Source organism: Rhinatrema bivittatum, chromosome 6 (assembly GCF_901001135.1).
Source record: "Rhinatrema bivittatum chromosome 6, aRhiBiv1.1, whole genome shotgun sequence".
In the NCBI taxonomy this organism is placed as follows: Eukaryota; Metazoa; Chordata; class Amphibia; order Gymnophiona; family Rhinatrematidae; genus Rhinatrema; species Rhinatrema bivittatum.
The window spans coordinates 343,702,230-343,722,231 of NC_042620.1; the positions used below are offsets into that span (position 1 = coordinate 343,702,230).

A 20,002-nucleotide genomic window follows, 5' to 3' on the forward strand; every position below is an offset into this window, starting at 1 on the left:
AAAATGGCGACACAAAATGTCGGCGGCCATAGACCAACACGATTCGACTGCAGGAGGTCGTTCCGGACCCCCGCTGGACTTTTGGCAAGTCTTGTGGGGGTCAGGAGGCCCCCCCAAGCTGGCCAAAAGTCCCTGGGGGTCCCTGGGGGTCCGGAAAACGATCTCCTGCCGCGAATCGTTTTCCGTACGGAAAATGGCGCCGGCAGGAGATCGACTGCAGGAGGTCGTTCAGCGGGGGTTCCGGACCTGGGGAGAGGCCCGACAGATGGAGGCATCCTGGTTGGAAGTCCCAGGAACTGGAACAGGGCCGGAAGCACCAGTGGAAGTCCGAGGTCAGAGCTGGCGGCCCACTGCCTCAAGCGACGGAGAGCTGGAGCCAGGAAGTTGCTTAGAAAGGTGAGAGGGCCGAACCACGGGGCTGCCGCAGGTGGCGAGCATAACATCTTCTCCTTTGGGCTGATGCTGCACGCACTTTACCTAGCATGGCCTCTTCTTCCTGCACGTGCAGCTGCTGTTCACCACTTCCTCTTCGGGCTATGGGGAGTGGTATAGAAGAGACCATGCTGCGAGTGCCACTGACTCCAGCTCTCCTGCCGCATTGTGCCTGGGCTATCAGCATTTCAGGCCCAGATGAAGGAAGAGTACTCATCTCGCTGGGGCAGGGGGAGCAGCTGAGCCAGTGGGGGACCAGGAAGTGTGGCGACACGCCTGCATCTGCTTGACGACACACTGGTTCAGAATTGCTGCATTACACTATGAGAGGGGTAATGTCCGTTAAAAAAAAAGAAACTCAGTCTAGCTGTATTAGGCCAAATTGTAAGATTTTATTTAATTAACAATGTTAACTGATTTTTCCTGTGTTTGATTCTTATTCTGTATTGGTTCCTCCAGAAATGACATCATTAATTCATTAACTGGAAGTATCAAGGCAGATTGAATTGTTTCATATAAAATATTTATTAAATCGTATCTGTTTTTTAATGAAACAAAGTGAAAGTCTTATCATCTATCCCCAAAAATAATATAAATAGTAAATTAAACATTAACTATCTCTTACTGGTATAGAACCAGGAAGTACATTGATGTCTACTTTTATGCAGTGAAGAATTAAAAAAACACCCCTCCAGACTAATTAGATTTTTGTCCAGTCAGCATGGCAATGCAAATAAAGAAGCATAGTAAGCTGTTACCATTTTCATTCTTTTTGTAAATAAGATATATATATTTTACTGGTCTTACATTTTGTATCTATAGATACAATGTCACAAATGAAATTTTATTTGGACAAGTGTAAAGTGATGCACATATGAAAAAATATTAAACTATAGTCACATAATACTAGATGTTATCATACTGGAAAAAGGATCTTAGAGTCAATGTGGACAATATTTTGAAATCCTCAACTTAGGGTTCAGTGCTGACTTAAAATGCTAGGAATCATTTGGAAAAGAATAGAGAACAAAATTGGAGATATGATGGAGTGATAGGGAATGGTTATTCAAATAGTATTAGGACTTACGTTTTGTATTATTATTTTATAATTTGTATAATGATAGCTGTATTGCTCTTGCTATGTTTCTTTTGAACAAGACATAAAATATTACCAATCTCCTAAATCTTAGTGTTATACTTTGATTATTCTCATAGATTAGCATTATTTTTAGAAAATCTATTGTGAGAATGCTCATGATTCTACATGGCAGATTGATTACTTTACAAACTGATATTTTTAATTTTGTCATTCTCATTTTTATTGTGGTATAATAGTGTGACTTCTTATGTTCAACATGATTCTAATGGATTGAAGTCTCAAGATGCTTATTAACCTTAATTCCTTTCACCTTCAAATTATTAGTAATAGCATTCTTTTGTGACAAATTGTTATCATGACCAAAAATCACTTTAATCTTTTCAAATACTTATTTTGGAAATTAATTTGTGGATGGGTACAAATAGAGTTATTGTAAAACTAAAGATTATTTTCACTTTACTCATACAATTGGCTAAACATGATGTATTGGTTATACTATTGGAACATTGTTTACCTGGTCTGCTGAACACAGTTGTTGCGCGCCCCATATCCGCGCCCGGCCCACGCAGGGGCCTGCTCACCTCGCTAGCTCCTCTGTAGGTCACAAGTCGGCCTCCCCAGCAGCAGCCGCGAGCACCTCCAGGCCTCGGTGTCCCGCGGCGGCAGTCACCGGGCCTACAACTGCGCACCAGGCCTCACACTGGAGTTCGGCGTCCTCAGTGGCATTGGCCACGCCCCTACGCACGCGCACGGACTGCCCGGCCTCTTGTAGGGCCAGGGGTGGGTCCTAGCTCTGCGGCGCGCCCTGATTGAACGTACGATATAAGGAAGTCCCTCCCTGCACTTCCTTGCCTTGGCAATCGGGTGGGCACTGTAAGTGCACTAGTTTGCCTCCGTGTTCACAGTCTTGTTCCAGTGTCCTACTGTTCCAGCGTCCTTTTGTTCTAGCATTTGTCCTGTCTCCCCAGGTAGTACCCTCGGACTATCTCTCTGGTACTGACCTCGGCCTGCTCCTTGACCATTCTGCTCGCTGCCTGGATCTTGACCTCTGCCTGCCTTGTGACCTCATCTGACCTCTGGAACCTGACCCCTACTTCGTTGACTACTCTCGGACTGATGCTTACTCCTCGGACTGATCCTCATAACCTGACCCCGGCTGCCATTGACCACGTCTCCTGATTCTGGCTTTGTCCCTTGCCTTGTCATCGCCTACGCTGTACTGGCCTTCCTTGGTTCTCCAGACCTACAGCCTAGTGACCGACCACGCTCCCTTGCTGCTCATGGGCACACTTCTCTACTACCTCTCCGGGAGACCCTGCAAGGCTCACCTAAGTCCAAGCAGCTTGGGTCCCTACGGGCTCCACCCGGGGGGACCGCGGGCTTCAGTGGTGAAGCTCATCCTAGCCTCTGTCTCCTCCTGTGCTCCCCCCCCCCCCCCCCCCCGGGGACAGGTGCTTCCTGGTCCCTAGCAGGGAGCCGTTCTACACTGCTCCAGGACAAGGGTCCACCTCCAAGTGCAACAACATTTTTATTTATCCTACTCCAATTGTTATTTAATTACATAATATTTTATATTCTGGTGATATTTTAAATTGGGTTTTACCACATGATAATGTATACAATAATTCAACTCCTTCATATTATTTTCTTTTTCTGATAGTCAATCACTTAATGCGTTATCTCCCTGTTTGCATAATGCATTTCAATATTTTTTGGAAGCTTCTATTGAATATAATCCTGCTGACGATGTTATTGTTTACCATTGGGACTGGGTACAAATATCTACCATCAGCTTGTGACATTTACTGCTCTCAAACATGCTTTCACACATTGGCAAAAGACTTATGTCTACATCCGACATACCATTAAACTGGAGAATGAGGAAGGTTTTTGTTTTTTTTTTTTATCACAAATGCTTGTTTTCCATGGTGGAATTCTGTTTCAATTTCCCTTATTACTACCATAAGAAACTTGCTGAGCAGACTGGATGCATCATCTGATCTTTTTCTGCTGTCATTACTATGTTACTATGATTTCTTAATTCTCCTAATTATTATATGTGCTACACTAGTCATATTCTTTCTTATTTTGCTGCTCATCTGCTATTAGACATGCAATAACATATTGTTACTTTGATGTTTCAAAATTTCCACATGCAATATTACTTTTATGAATAATTTCAGCTATTGTATTACAAGCTCTTTTACTGTAGCATTTTATTTGCATGAGATCCCTCATTCATATACATTCTCTTGGGATATAAGTAGAGTGATGAAGGAGTGTTTGATTCTTATGTCTGCTGCATTGACACTGCAAATACTGAAAATGTTTAATAACAAAATGGGCTGAAAGCTTTGATTGAAGTTCCTACATTTGTTCAAATACAAAACAATGGATCAGAGATATGCTGAAGATTGATAAGAACTAATGAGGATCTGAACAGCAGGCAATATGCTGACTTCAACAGAAGAAAATGTAGACAGGTGCGTGTAGCAAAATTACTACAGATGGACATCAGTTGCTATGTACTACAAAATAAACATGACTGTATATGGACAATGAACACAACAACAATACTAAGGGGTAGATTTTCTAAATCTACACATGCGCGTACTTTTGTTCGCGCACCAGGCGCCAGATTTTATAAGATACGCGCGTATCTTATAAAATCCGGGGTCAGCGCACGCAAGGGGGTGCACATTTGTGCAACTTGCGCACGCCGAGCCCTGAGCGCGCTGCCCATTCCTTCTACCCCCCGCACCTTTCCCTCCCTTCCCCTACCTAACCCACCCCCGGCCCTATCTAACCCTTCCCCCTACCTTGTTGGCAAAGTTACGCTGGCCGGAGGCAGGCGTAACTCTGTGCGTGCCAGCGGGCTGCTGGCACGCCATTACCCGACCCGGGGGCTGGTCCAAATGGCGACCACGCCCCCGGGACGGCGCCATGGCCCCCGACATGCCACCCCCCAGAACGCCCCAAAAAATCACGCCGCCCACCCGGCACGCCTCCGACTCGCCCCCCTTGCGAAGCCCGGGACTTACGAGCGTCCCGGGACTTGCGCGCGCCGCCGAGCCTATGCAAAATAGGCTTGGCGCGCGCAGGGGGGTTTTAAAAGGGTGACACGCATAACTTATGCGCTTAACCTTTTTAAAATCCGGCCGTAAGAGTGCATGATACTACAACTAAGAAGTAAAACTAAAAATAAAGAGTAACTCAATAATACACCTGGACTAGACCATCACTACTCAAACATTGATTTTATTAATGAGTTTGTAACCATACTTAATTGGCACCTGTTAGAATATATGATAACCTACCTATACATACCTTATTTTTGTGCCTATTTGTAAACCGTTGCGATGGTACATAACTTAGCGACAGTATAGAAAAGTTTTTAAATAAACAAATAAATAAATAAATAAATAAACAGATAAATAAATAAATAAAGGTGAATTTTAAAAGCTCAGTGTGTGCAACAGTTAGGGGACAAGCGAAGAAGGTAGACTTGTGCACGCCAACCGTATTTTTAAAAAGTGCACAGATACCCGCGGAAAACCCACTGCAGGCACATCTGAAAAGTGTCCAAAAAGGGGCGGGGCATGAGTGTGGACTGGATGTGGCATGGGCATTTCAGAGCCTGGCCAAGAGATGTGCACGTAAATACCTATGCACCCTGGTATGCACCAATGTCCCCTGCTGCATAACTTTACTTCTGCTATGGATGATATATAAGTTATAAAATAAAAGGATCAAGCCATTTCTGAGGAATTTAAAGAGTCTGGGGTAGCTGGGGGGGGGGGGGGGGTTGGAGGACCTAACTGTTAACTGGGCAAACTGGTGGATAAACTGTCAATGGTGTGGGCGCAGGCCCCTTTTAAAATCCCCCAGCTTACGTGGTAGAAGAAGGATTTGCATGCCCATGTGCTCATCCCGGATATCTCTGAGTTCTCGTAGTATCTCGGGATGTACTTCATCTGGCCCCATGGACTTGTCCACGTTCAGTTTTCCTAGCTCTTCCCATGCATACTCTTCTGTAAAAGGAGATATGACTAGCTCATTCCCTTCTACAGACTTGTCAACCAACAATGGTCCTTCTCCAGGGTCTTCTTTAGTGAACATTAAACTGAAGTATTTGTTTACTATTTTTGCCATTTCCTTGTCTGCCTTGACTCATTGCTTCTGGTCACCTTTCAATTTCACTATACCACTTCAGGCTTTCCTTCTTTCTCTCCTATATCTGAAAAATGTTTTGTCATCTTTCTTTATCTCTTGGGCAATCCTTTCTTCCGCTTGACCTTTTGATTTTCTGATTTCTTTCTTAGTCTCCCTCATTTTCCCCCGGTATTGTTCCCTGTGGTCCTCTTTTTGGATTCCTTTATACTTCCTGAACGCTGATCTTTTAGCCTTTATGTTTGCAGCCACCTCCTTTGAGAACCAAATTGGTTTCTTTTTCCTTGAGCTTTTGTTTACTTTTCTAACATATAGATTTGTTACCTTTGTAATAGCTCCTTTTAATTTAGCCTACTGTTGTTCCATCTCCCCCATTTTCTCTAGTTATTCCTCCAGGTACATCCCCATTTTGGCAAAGTACGTATATTTGAAATTCAAAACTCTGGTGTTCGTGTGACTTCTTTGTATCTTATTCGCAATATCAATCCATACCATCTGATAATCACTTGTATTCAGGTGGGCACCTGTCCGGACATTAGAGACATTATCCCCATTTGTGAGCACTAGGTCAAGGAATACACCCTCCCTCATGGGATCCATTACCATTTGTTTGAGCATAGCCCCTTGAAGGGCATCCACTATCTCTCTACTTCTCGTAGATTCCACAGAAGGGTTACTCCAGTCTACATCCAGCAGATTAAAATCTCCAATGAGTAACACTTCTCCCTTCTTTCCCATCTTTTCTATGTCTTCAATCAGATCTCTGTCTGGCTCTTCTGTCTGAATTGGAGTCCTAAGACAACACCAATGTAAATGGAAGCACATCATCTTTTTTTAAGCTAGCCCATAATGCTTCTTCCCTACCCCATGTCTCCTGTATTTCAATTGCTTGGATATTGCTTTTGGCAAAAAGCGCTACTCTTCCCCTTTCCTGCTAGGAATGTCCAAATACCAGTCATGTGACTCTGAGAATCATATTTCTGTAACAGCAATGATGCTTCCACTATTAGAGCCTGCAGGTCTTGGATTTTATTGCCCAGACTGCTAGCATTTATGCTCATAGCTTTCCAGCTTCTCTCCTTCAGATTACTGATCTTCTTGAACTTATTTTGATCCTTATTCAGTTGACTTTTGTTATCCATTTCAGGGGTGACATTCTAATTTCCTTCTGTCAGCCTGTCCTCTCGTTAAATGCCTTATAGCATAGAATTTGAATTTATCACTTATGATCTTTTTTTCTGCCACAGATGGATGTAAGTCATCTTTGACATAGAGCCTTTTACTGTTCCATTCATGGCCCTTGCCCCCAATATATCCAAAATGTTTTTCCTTACACCAAGTTTCAGCCATGCATTGAAGTTATCTATATGGCTTAGCCTCTCCTTCCCCTTTCCATGAACATGTAACATTTCTGAAAAGGCAATAGTCTTTGCCATGTGACTAATCTGCTTCACCAGAGTCCGGAAATTTCTCTGAACCGCTTGGATATTGTTTCTAGCAAAGTCGTTGGTTCCCAGATGGATGATAATATCAACTTCAGGGTCCTTACTTTCCTGGAAGACGTTTAACTATAGTGATGCTCTTGAAAAGAGTTCCCAAATTAGTGCCTCTAATTACTGAGTCACCCAACACAATGAGCTTTTTCTTATGGTTTTTGGTTGAGTTATGGAATTTCTGCATACATTGGACTTCCTCTTTTCTTTGATACCACTTCAGTCTCCATTGCTAGAGCTTCTTCATTATCCAATGCAGAGAAGGCATTTTGTACTTGTGTCACTTGAGAGAAATGGGTGTCTCCACATCACAGGTCTTATTCTACCAGAGCCCACTGTAATCCAATTATTCTTGGGTTTCTGTATGCTCTGTGGAAGTGGAAGTGGGGGAAGATATGCGGGTTGCACGATTGTGAAGAATGGGTGTCTTTGGGTCACAGGTCTTATCCTACCTGAGCCAACTGCAAAACACTTTTTTCTGGGTTTCTGAATTTTCTGAGGTAACAGGAAATGATTCCTGAATACTGTAATGTGAGTGAGGATTCCTTGGTGGTTGCTAATGCTTCTTTTTTTTGTAGCTAATTCAGCTTTAAGGTGAGCCAACTCCTTTTTCATGGAAGAGAGTTCTGAATAAATGGGGCAAGCCCTAAGTTTCCAGATGGCTTGCCTTAAGATAAAGACTCTACAATTGTTACATTGACTAGTCCTCATTTTGCTTATTTGATTTGATAGAGAACACCTAAAGAATTCCCAAATTATCTAGTTGTCAATTATGTATCCCAGCCAGACTATCTTAGAAGAACAAGCCCTGGGGTGGGTGGGAGAGAATTAGTTGATATTAGCTACTATAATTTTAGCTTACATGGAGTTATAGAGATTTTGTTAAATCCTCTGTATAGTTAAATAAGGGTTTTGGTTTGTTTTTTTTTAAATCCTCTCTTTAGCACTGCTGACAATCAATATCTATAATCCACACCTTCAGCCCTTCAGTGCTGCAATCTCAGCAGTCCCTTCAAAGACACACCAACAATCAAATATATAAAACTTTTTGGCTATATTTCAGAGATTTAAGGCAGTAGCATATGCTTAGTTTGGAAGCTATTCGAAACAGGAAATAACCTGAAAAGAGATTGGCCTTCTAATCTCTTGCCTTGCCTTGATGCCCTTGGGCCTATCTTGCTTTGTTGCCTGTCCTGGGGCTTCTGGCCTATTGTATCCTGCCTTGGGGCCTTCAGGCCTATTCTGTCTGTTTCAAGCCTTCCTGCCTTCGGGCTTCTGTGTTTCCCTTATCTGCCTTGTCTAAGTCCTGCCCTAGTCTGCCTTGTTGCTCTTGTCCTGTCTGTTCCAGTATCGAGAACTGCCTGTACCAGAGTCCTGTCCTTGCCTTGTCTTGTCTAGTTCCAGGTCCTGCTTATTATCCAGCCTTGTTTTGTCCTCCTGCCTGCCACACCTGGCTTGCCCAAGGTTTGCCTGTCCAACCTTGCCTGGCCTGTCTGGCCTTTCCATGCCTAGTCATGTCACAGCCAGTGTGGACTCATCACTATGATGTACTGCTGCCACAGAGACCTGCTGGCTCCCTGAATCCAAGGGCTCAACCTGTGGGGGAGGGGGCTAGCTAGGCGGAAGACTGTCCCTTGTCTTATTCAGAGTCCTGCCTTGCAGTCTTGTGCCACGTCCCAGGTGGTTTCTCTGGACTCTGGAGCCCATAACAGACATATATGCGATATTCAGCTAAGTGAGCTGGATAATTGACTTCCTCCCCAGAATGCTGCAGCAATGCCCCATTTTTATCAGGCTAAATTACAACCAGATAAGTAGTTATCTGGCTAGAATTTAGCCGGATAAGTGGCTGAATATGCCACTTGTGCCATTTAGATGGATAACTTTTGTTATCCATCTAAATGGCTTTTGAATATTGACTTCATAATTTATTCCACTATAGAAACATCTGAATTAACTGCATGGCAGAAATACTGCTAAAGAAGAGAAAAACCGTGTTAAGCTGGACAAAAATATCTCTGTCATGGTTTCATACCTATAGTTGACCCAGTTATTTCAGACTTAGGAAACTTAAAAGATTCCTAGAATTGTGTATTTTTCTTTCCATTCAGAAAACGGATTGAAAGCTGAAAAAGATGAACAGCAACTATCAAAATCCCCAATGGTTTTTCCAAATCAAGAAGAACGCAGTAAGTTTTGCCATGTTCTATGTTTATTTGATTCAAATTTGATGACAAACATTTCCCAGCTGCACAACAGAGGACACATAAAAGAGAGAATATGTGGGGTTTGAATCTGCCTGGATCATATTGATAACAGGTCCGCTCTGTGAAAGATGAGATACACATTTTTGTTATATCCGCAGAATGAAAGAAATTTCTTTTAAATTCAGGTTCTGGATGTTTGGTAGGAATTAATATTGTATGTCTGACTAGTATTTACCTATTTTTTTCATGTAGCAGCTATTGATTTCTGGAGAACATGTTATATAGCAGATTTAAGTTAATCTCCTAACTTGTAAAACATGTGGCTACAATTTTGCTGATACTTTATCATAGTATTCCATGTGTACAGGATATGTTGCTATGATACATGTCCTAAATCAAGCAGTGCTGTTCTATAGGTATGTGCTTTTGTTTGAAAGGCCAATGACAATGTCTATATCATATCATCTCATTCTTAAAAGAAACATAAATTGAAAAGTAACTTTTTTTTCTCTTTCATTTTTAGTGTAAACTATTTCTAAATAGCATGCACTATTTATAAATAGTGCACACTGTTCAGAAATAGAATGAACTGTTTGCAAATATTGCACTCTTTTCAAAAATCAAATGCACTATTTGCATATAGTGCACAGTGTTCAGAAATAGCATGCAAAATTTGTAATAATGCATTGTTTGTAAATAGTGCACACTGTTTCTTAATAAGCATTGGTCTAGATTTTACTAAGTCGCAATAAGGCGATATAAGACATTAAACAGAGTGTAACACTCAGTAAATGCTGTTTCTCACATTATATCACCATGATATCACCAAGAGGTTGGTTCATTAATGATTTCTCAAATATTATCTAAAATGAAATCATCATTACACCCAGTAAACCCATGTCAACTTACTTATTAAAAGCAGCTCTTTACCATCTCTCTTCAACATTGTTTCATTTGGTGATTTTATCCCTCAGATCACGGGTGTTTCCTGACACGCTAAAACAAACTTTGATATTGCCTATCCCTAAAAAGAATATCATTGACTTAACTGAATTTACCAATTTTCAGCCAGTCGCTTCACTTACTACCCTAGTGAAAAGTATAGAATCTGTAGTTCTTTACCAATTGACAGACATTATCTACAAGAATTCTATTCTACACCCAAACCAACATGGCTTTAGGCAAGGCCACAACACAGAAACCTTGCTCCTATCATTATTCGACAGCATCATACGAGGCTTTGTCTCAAATGTAGACTACATTCTAGTTTTACTAGTTATATCTGCAGCATTTGACACCTTGGATCATAAAATCTTACTTGCATGTCTAGAATCCATTGAAATAACAGGTACAGTTCTCTAATGGATTACCTCTTTACTATTCAACTGTCCTCAATAAATAAACATTGGTCCACACAAATCAAATTGGTATTCCATTCCCTCAGGTGTCCCACAAGGCTCCTCTCTTTCAACCTTACTTTTTAATATATATTTACTCCCACTCTGTCATCTTCTTTCTGGGATGAATGCCAATGATAATCAACTCTTCATTCCCTATAACACATCATAATACAACACTTTAAACTCATTCAAGTTTTGATCTTAATATTTTGAATTCTTGTTTGGATCATGTTGCTTCTTGGTTATTTGATCATCATCATCTGCAAGTTAATCCTGCAAAATCTAAGGCACTTTGGTTCAATCTTAGATCATTTCTTTCTTTATTGTCTCCTGTTATGGAAGGAACTATTATTCCATTGAAAAATACTGTAATAACTTTGGAAATTATCCTCAATTCTCAGCTTAATATGGGCCATCAAGTTTCATCTATTGTGCAGGCGGCCTTCTTTTATCTCAGATATATTAACCGTTTAAGACCTTTTTTGGAGCATCATGACTTGAAAACTTTAGTTCATACACTTATAACATCAAGAATTGACTACTGCAATTTTTTATGTTAAGCTTACCAAATTATCAATTGAAAAGATTACAATTGCTTCAGAATACACCAGCTAGATTAATTTATGGCCTTAAGAAATTTGATCACATTACCTCTATTTTGTTACAGTTGCACTGGTTTATGATTATCTATCGTATTAGATTTAACATTTTATGTCTCACACTTTGAGCGTTACACACTGGTTATCCATCACATCTTGTTAGACTTTTAATTCTTTGTACTTCATTATGTTCCCTACGTTCTTCTCAGAAGGGTCTAATATCTATTCCTCCGCTGTCTGTGATTTGTCTTGAATCAACTAGGGATTCTTCCTTTAGCAACTAGGCTCCTTTATTGTGAAATACAGTATCATTTGATTTTCATTCAGAAGCAAATTATGTAAAGTTTACAAAGGCAGTAAACACTTTGTTTTTTATTCAGGCATTTGATAACATCTTGTAACAACTAGGTGGCCACAGATATTTTTAAGTTTATGTACATCATTTGTGATTATTGAATTGTAATTCAAATTTAAATTTTAAAATTGTATTTTTTTATTGTGTTTATTGTTATGACTTTCTTTTTTAATTATTTATACTGTATTTCCATTTGTTTATTATATTTTGATTTTAGCTCCATTTATGTTTTTTGTACCCCCACTTGGTTAACACAGTTTACAGGTGGAATATAATATTTTTAATAATAATAATAATAATAATAATAATAATATCTAGGGATGTGCATTTGTTTGCAACGAAATAGGAAATAAAGACAATATTTCCTATTTTGTTGCGGTTCGGGGGGCCGACGAAACAATAGGAAAACCCATGAAATTTTGTGTGGTTTTCTTATCATTTTTTTGGGGGGGAGAAAGGGTACATTAAAAAAAAACAGTAACCCACCCCAACCCTTCAAATTTAATTAATTGCAACCCCCCACCCTCCCAACCCCCCAAGACTTGCCCGATCCCCCAAGACTTGCCCTCCCCCCCTCCCCCAAGACTTACTGAAAGACCCTAGTGATCCAACAGGGTCCCGGGAGCAATCTCCCACCATGTGACAGAGGCCGGCCAATGGCACCGATAGCCCATGTCACATGGTAAGGGCAAATGGCCATCGGCACCATTTTGATTACTGGCAGCCGACGGCCTGAGAGCAGGAGATCACTCCCGGGACCACCAGGGACCACCAGGGACTTTTGGCAAGTTTGGGGGGTTTGGGAGAGTGGGGGGTTGTAATTAATAAAATTTGAAGGCTTGGGGTGGATTTCGGTTTTCATTTCGGGGCAGCCGAAATAAAATCAGCCCGAACCACAGGAAAACAAAATTTCCCACGGCGGACCAATAACGAAGGCCAAACCAAAAGGTTCAGCCGAATCACATCTCTAATAATATCCATTGTTACTCTTTGTATTAAATGTTAACAATACTTCTAAAACTGAAATTATACATTTGTCTAAATAACAAATTCATCTCATTGCTCCCCACCCCAGCACCATAACAATTGATGGCTACCCTTTCCCACAACTCAAAATGCTTGAAGCCTTGGTGTAACATTGGTTGCAGTGTTGTCAAGGACTCATCATATATCCTCAGTTGTCAAATCCTCATTTTACAAGATTCACTTACTTAAATGTTTAAAGCTATTTATAAACTCAAATGATTTCTGTTTAGTTTTACAAGGATTAATTCTTACAGGCCTAGATTACTGCAATGTTTTATAGCTAGGCCTACCAGCAAATGTAATCCATTCTTTGCAGCTAATTCAAAATACAGCTGCATGTGTTTTGTCTAATTCTAATTGCCAAGAACATATCACACCTATCCTTTGTTCTCTACATTGGCTACCTGTATCTTTCTGCATCCAGTGTAAAATTCTTACAATGATTCATAACTTGCTTCACAATAACTCCTCCATTTGGTTATGTAGGTTCTCTACATTTACACACCTAGAAAACACCTCCGCTCTGCTAATAAAAGCCTCCTGGATATTCCCACCTCTAAAATAGAAAGACTAGACCTCACCAGAAAGTGCACTTTCTCAACTGCTGGTCCCACTCTCTGGAATGCTCTGCCAGACTCTCTTCGCTTAACACCTAATATCAAAGAGTTTGAGAAAAATCGAAATCAGATCTCTTTAAAAACGTTTTTGACAATATAGACTACAATACTTTTAGATTTTTGTCAACATTTTGTTATGCTGAGACATCTCTATAGAATCTATTTATAAATGTAATTTTTATGCCATTTCTCTTTTTGTATATGTTGTTATTCTTTTAAACTGATTTTATGTTGCTGTGCTGTGAATATAACGTTGTAAACCGCCCCAATCAATATTTATCGAAGGGCGTGGTATAGTCATTAATTAATTAATATTGCTGCACTATCATTTGATATCACACGATATCATGCGATATTCCCGAAGATTTCCTCCCCTTATGCAAATAAGCTGCTTTGCATGCATTTGCACAAATAAAATTTCTTAATACATGTAAAACAACTTATGCATAGGAAATTCTATGTTAATAAGATATCATGGCTGATGTAGAAAAAAGTAGGGATGTGCAGAGCAAAATTTTATGTTCATATTTTTTATGTCCGAAAGGGGGTCCCACTTGCGGCCAATATGGACATAAAAAAAATCCAATGAGTTGGGTATATGTACATATGTGCAAAAAAAAATTTAAACCCCCTCACCCTCCTTAATCCCCCCCCCAGACTTACCACAACTCCCTGGTGATCGAGCGAGGAGTGGGGACGTCATTTCTGCAATCCTTGGCGAGAAGCATGTGACGTCGGTGGCACGTCGAGTGACGCGGCGTCACGTGATTCCCGGCGAGTTCGCGCCGGACGGCTCGTTCGGCCCAAAAAGAACTTTTGGCCAGCTTGGGGGGGGCCTCCTGACCCCCCCAAGCTGGCCAAAAGTTCTTTTTGGGCCGAACGAGCCGTCCGGCGCGAACGAGCCGGGAATCACGTGACGCCGGCGTCACTCGACGTGCCGCCGACGTCACATGCTTCTCGCCAAGGATTGCAGAAATGGCGTCCTCACTCCTCGCTCCATCACCAGGGAGTTGTGGTAAGTCTGGGGGGGGGGGATTAAGGAGGGTGAGGGGGTTTAAATTTTTATTTTGGCTCAACAATCGCGATTTCCCACATATCGAACATATCTATGTTCGATATGTGGGAAATCCGATCGTTTATGTCGAATCAATTTTTTAAGTAAAAAAAAAATATGAGTTGCGTTTTACTAATGCGGTCAATCCGAATGCACACCCCTAGAAAAAAGTCAGCCCCATTATTTTATTGCATTTGAGGGAGGTGTAGTTATTTTTCCTCGGATAGCATAGGGAAACTTTAAAAGGCCAAAGGACCCCAAAACCCTCTCCGCCCCGCCCCCCCCCCCCCCCAAAGCTCACAAATCACTCCTGGGTCTTTGGCTCCTCTGCCTTCTGAGGCAGCTCTGGACCCCAAAATGCAAACAGGTACTAGGCAAAACATGCGGGAATGGCCCACTCTCTTCTTCAACCCGTACCCCCACAGCTTTAAGAAACCTTCTCCTTTCCAAGGACCCTGCTCCATCATCTTTATCCCTTCCCCCAGTCCCAATAATTAAATATCCCTGGGGTCTAGTGGGCCCCCAAGCCCCAGCCATAAAGAAGGACCCTGTTGGTCTAGGGAGGGCACTCCAACCTCCAACCTCCAGCCCCACCCCTACTCACAAACTCCCCCGTACATCTAAATTAAAGCATTGATAGTCAGTGGAGGGCCTGGCATGCCCCCTTGCTCTGGGTCAGGTCAATGCCATTTTCCAAAATAGCATCGATCTGACCTTGCCCCTATCACCCTAGATCCTGTCCCTAGACTTTGCCCCATCACATGGTTTTAATATTCATTTATTCATTGTCTGCTGATTGCTCTCTCCATTGTCATATGTCAGTGAAAGGACCAATCCCCTTTTACAGAAGGCTGTCTTTACAGAATTCTGAAAGGGGATTGGTCCTTTCACTGTCACATCAGTGAAAAGACCAAACAGATGTCAGTGAGGGAACAACCCTGCCAGAGGAGGTAAAGTCTTCTCCGGATGGAGTTCCCAGATGCAGAAGGGGGATTTAGGGAGCCAGGAATTTGCTGGCCCAATTTTTCTACCGGGACCTGGAAGGGGCTGGAAGGAAAAGTAATGCGGATATGCCGGACAACTTTGAAAGGTGAGCCATACCCACAAGAGAGGAAGGGAGGGGGGCTGGGAGGATCTAACCGCCAGACCAGATTTTGTGACAAGGAGTGATAGAGGTCGGGAAACTTGGGGTTTTTTTGGGTGGGGGAAACCTTTTTTTTAGTGCCGTTTGTTTGGCATTCAAATAGACCACAAGTCAAAAAAAGCATGCTTTTTCAGTTTAGCATGCTTATTAAATCCTGGTCTATTTGCATGTCATTAGCTTACTGCTTCTGATGGGGACTGAATTTTATAACACCCACATTAAATAAAGCCCACGCTAAAATCTAGCTCCGATTTTAGCGTGGGCTTTAATACATTGGACCTTATATACATTTTTACTGTGTCTCTTGCATCAAATTTCAGTACCGCTTGCATAAGGCTTCCAATAAAGGTTAGGAAATGTGCGCACATGCAGGACCTGCACGTGCCCGGAGAAATCGAAAATCTGCCTACATGTGCACGCATCTCCCAATGCGCAAATATCTCACTCTGATTCAAAAAGGGGCGTGGTGTAGATATTCTGGGGCAGGGCCAAGAGATGTGAGTACAAATACTTACACGCCTGGGCGCTCACCCAGGTTCTGTGCCACGTAACTTTACTTCTGCTATGGAGGAAGATTAAGTTTAAAAAAAATAAAAGCCATCCTGAGGGATTTAAAGGCTGTAGGGTAACCGGGGGAGTGCAAGCTATTAAACCAGGGGGGTTTGAAGGACCTAGCTCCTCACTGGGAGAACTGGTGGACAAACTGATAAAACTGGTCATGGCATGGATAAATGCCGATTATAATATTCCCCCGCTTGCGCGGCTCATATCCAGATATGCACAGCTGTGCACAACCATTTGCAAAATAGGTCACACACATATGCACACCGCGGCTATTTCTGCGTACGTTATACAATAGCTACGTCCCTGAGTGTGTGCCGACGTACACGCGTCAATGAGCACCCGCATGCCCCTTTGAAAGCTACCGTTCCTGTGTCAAAAAGTCCAAAATCTCTTATATTAGAAATGTTTCTTGGGTCTGAACAAGAGAAATCAGAAGAGTGTGCTGTTTGCAAGAAGACGATGATTCATGCTGTCAGTGATTGGGTCAATGCTGATGTCATGAACTTGTATTTCAGAGGTTTTATCAGCATCAGATGTGACTTCATCTTGAGTGAATTTGCCTGACATATGTTGCTTTTTCCTTACTCTTTTTTCTGGCAGAACAGTCTGTACTTCAAATTCACAAACTTCCAGTTCTCCCTTTTTGACATTTCCCAATGTATGAAACCATGAGCAGGTCTTATATCAATATTAAAATCTGTTCTAAATGTCTTCAGTTTGTTTTGTCTTCCAGACAGCACGTGATGTGTTTTCAAAATATATAATCCACTTATTTGTAGATAATTTGACAATAGTGATGTCAATTCAGATATGCAATGAAAGATCTGAGCCATGAGAACAGCGTTGAATTTCACTATTAAATTGTTTATGATTTTGCCTTTACATGTACTTCAGGTTTTGATCCCAAATTCTTTTGAATCCTTTCCAATATAACAATAATTTCCACATACAAAACAGAATCTAGATTTCAAAATGATCTAAATACTTTTTTCAGCACTGTATCCTTAGGCCACCAGTGAGATTTTCCAATCACGTTTTTTTGTGGTGAAAACCCTGGCTGATATTTTACTATGTATTCATGAGTTTACATGGCTCATGATGAAATATTGCAACATTAATTAACAATCCAAAAAGTAATACACTTGCAATCACACTTCTTATATATATTTATTTATATTTTAAAATTCTTATACATCGCAGTCTACTACATCGCATGATGCAGTTTACAAAATACATACAAAATAGAAACAAAATTTAAAACAGAAAATCATAACAATTACAAAACTTATTCTTGCACAAAAAAAAAAATATATATACCTGGAATTAAGAACATAAGACATAAGAAAATGCCATACTGGGTCAGACCAAGGGTCCATCAAGCCCAGCATCCTGTTTCCAACAGTGGCCAATCCAGGCCATAAGAACCTGGCAAGTACCCAAAAACTAAGTCTAGTCCATGTTACCATTGCTAATGGCAGTGGCTGGCTATTCTCTAAGTGAACTTAATAGCAGGTAATGGACTTCTCCTCCAAGAACTTATCCAATCCTTTTTTAAACACAGCTATACTAACTGCACTAATCACATCCTCTGGCAACAAATTCCAGAGTTTAATTGTACGTTAAGTAAAAAAGAACTTTCTCCAATTAGTTTTAAATGTGCCCCATGCTAACTTCATGGAGTGCCCCCTAGTCTTTCTACTATCCGAAAGAGTAAATAACCGATTCACATCTACCCATTCTAGACCTCTCATGATTTTAAACACCTCTATCATATCCCCCCTCAGTCGTCTCTTCTCCAAGCTGAAAAGTCCTAACCTCTTTAACCTTTCCTCATAGGGGAGCTGTTCCATTCCCTTTATCATTTTGGTCGCCCTTCTCTGTACCTTCTCCATCGCAATTATATCTTTTTGAGATGCGGCGACCAGAATTGTACACAGTATTCAAGGTGCGGTCTCACCATGGAGCAATACAAGAGGCATTATGACATTTTCCGTTTTATTCACCATTCCCTTTCTAATAATTCCCAACATTCTGTTTGCTTTTTTGACTGCCACAGCACACTGAACCGACGATTTCAATGTGTTATCCACTATGACACCTAGATCTTTCTTGGGTTGTAGCACCTAATATGGAACCCAACATTGTGTAATTATAGCATGGGTTATTTTTCCCTATATGCATCACCTTGCACTTATCCACATTAAATTTCATCTGCCATTTGGATGCCCAATTTTCCAGTCTCACAAGGTCTTCCTGCAATTTATCACAATCTGCTTGTGATTTAACTACTCTGAACAATTTTGTGTCATCTGCAAATTTGATTATCTCACTCGTCGTATTTCTTTCCAGATCATTTATAAATATATTGAAAAGTAAGGGTCCCAATACAGATCCCTGAGGCACTCCATTGTCCACTCCCTTCCACTGAGAAAATTGTCCATTTAATCCTACTCTCTGTTTCCTGTCTTTTAGCCAGTTTGCAATCCACGAAAGGACATCGCCACCTATCCCATGACTTTTTACTTTTCCTAGAAGCCTCTCATGAGGAACTTTGTCAAATGCCTTCTGAAAATCCAAGTATACTACATTTACCGGTTCACCTTTATCCACATGTTTATTAACTCCTTCAAAAAAGTGAAGCAGATTTGTGCGGCAAGACTTGCCCTGGGTAAAGCCATGCTGACTTTGTTCCATTAAACCATGTCTTTCTATATGTTCTGTGATTTTGATGTTTAGAACACTTTCCACTATTTTTCCTGGCACTGAAGTCAGGCTAACTGGTCTGTAGTTTCCCGGATCGCCCCTGGAGCCCTTTTTAAATATTGGGGTTACATTTGCTATCCTCCAGTCTTCAGGTACAATGGATGATTTTAATGATAAGTTACAAATTTTTACTAATAGGTCTGAAATTTCATTTTTTAGTTCCTTCAGAACTCTGGGGTGTATACCATCCAGTCCGGGTGATTTACTACTCTTCAGTTTGTCAATCAGGCCTACCACATCTTCTAGGTTCACCGTGATTTGATTCAGTCCATCTGAATCATTACCCATGAAAACCCTCTCCATTACGGGTACCTCCCCAACATCCTCTTCAGTAAACACCGGAGCAAAGAAATCATTTAATCTTTCCGCGATGGCCTTATCTTCTCTAAGTGCCCCTTTAACCCCTCAATCATCTAACGCTCCAACTGACTCCCTCACAGGCTTTCTGCTTCGGATATATTTTAAAAAGTTTTTACTGTGAGTTTTTGTCTCTTCAGCCAACTTCTTTTCAAATTCTCTCTTAGCCTGTCTTATCAATGTCTTACATTTAACTTGCCAATGTTTATGCTTTATCCTATTTTCTTTTGTTGCATCCTTCTTCCAATTTTTGAATGAAGATCTTTTGGCTAAAATAGCTTCTTTCACCTCCCCTTTTAACCATGCCGGTAATCGTTTTGCCTTCTTTCCACCTTTCATAATGTGTGCAATACATCTGGACTGTGCTTCTAGAATGGTATTTTTTAACAATGACCACGCCTCTTAGACATTTTTTACTTTTGTAGCTGCTCCTTTCAGTTTTTTTCCAACAATTTTTCTCATTTTATCAAAGTTTCCCTTTTGAAAGTTTAGCACGAGAGCCTTGGATTTGCACACTGTTCCTCTTCCAGTCATTAAATCAAATTTGATCATATTATGATCACTATTGCCAAGCGGCCCCACCACCATTACCTCTCTCACCAAGTCCTGTGCTCCACTGAGAATTAGATCTAAAATTGCTCCCTCTCTCGTCGGTTCCTGAACCAATTGCTCCATAAAGCTATCATTATTCCATCCAGGAACATTATCTCTCTAGCGTGACC

General features: G+C 41.1%; 1 protein-coding gene across 1 annotated transcript in view; it reads left to right on the forward strand.

Moving 5' to 3' along the window:
* LOC115093320 overlaps positions 1-20,002 on the forward strand; it is a 211,272-nt gene that overhangs the window by 157,364 nt on the left and 33,906 nt on the right. The window contains exon 5 of the mRNA XM_029604958.1: positions 9,306-9,383. Coding sequence (XP_029460818.1) covers positions 9,306-9,383 — 78 coding nt within the window. The remainder of the gene's footprint in view (positions 1-9,305; positions 9,384-20,002) is intronic.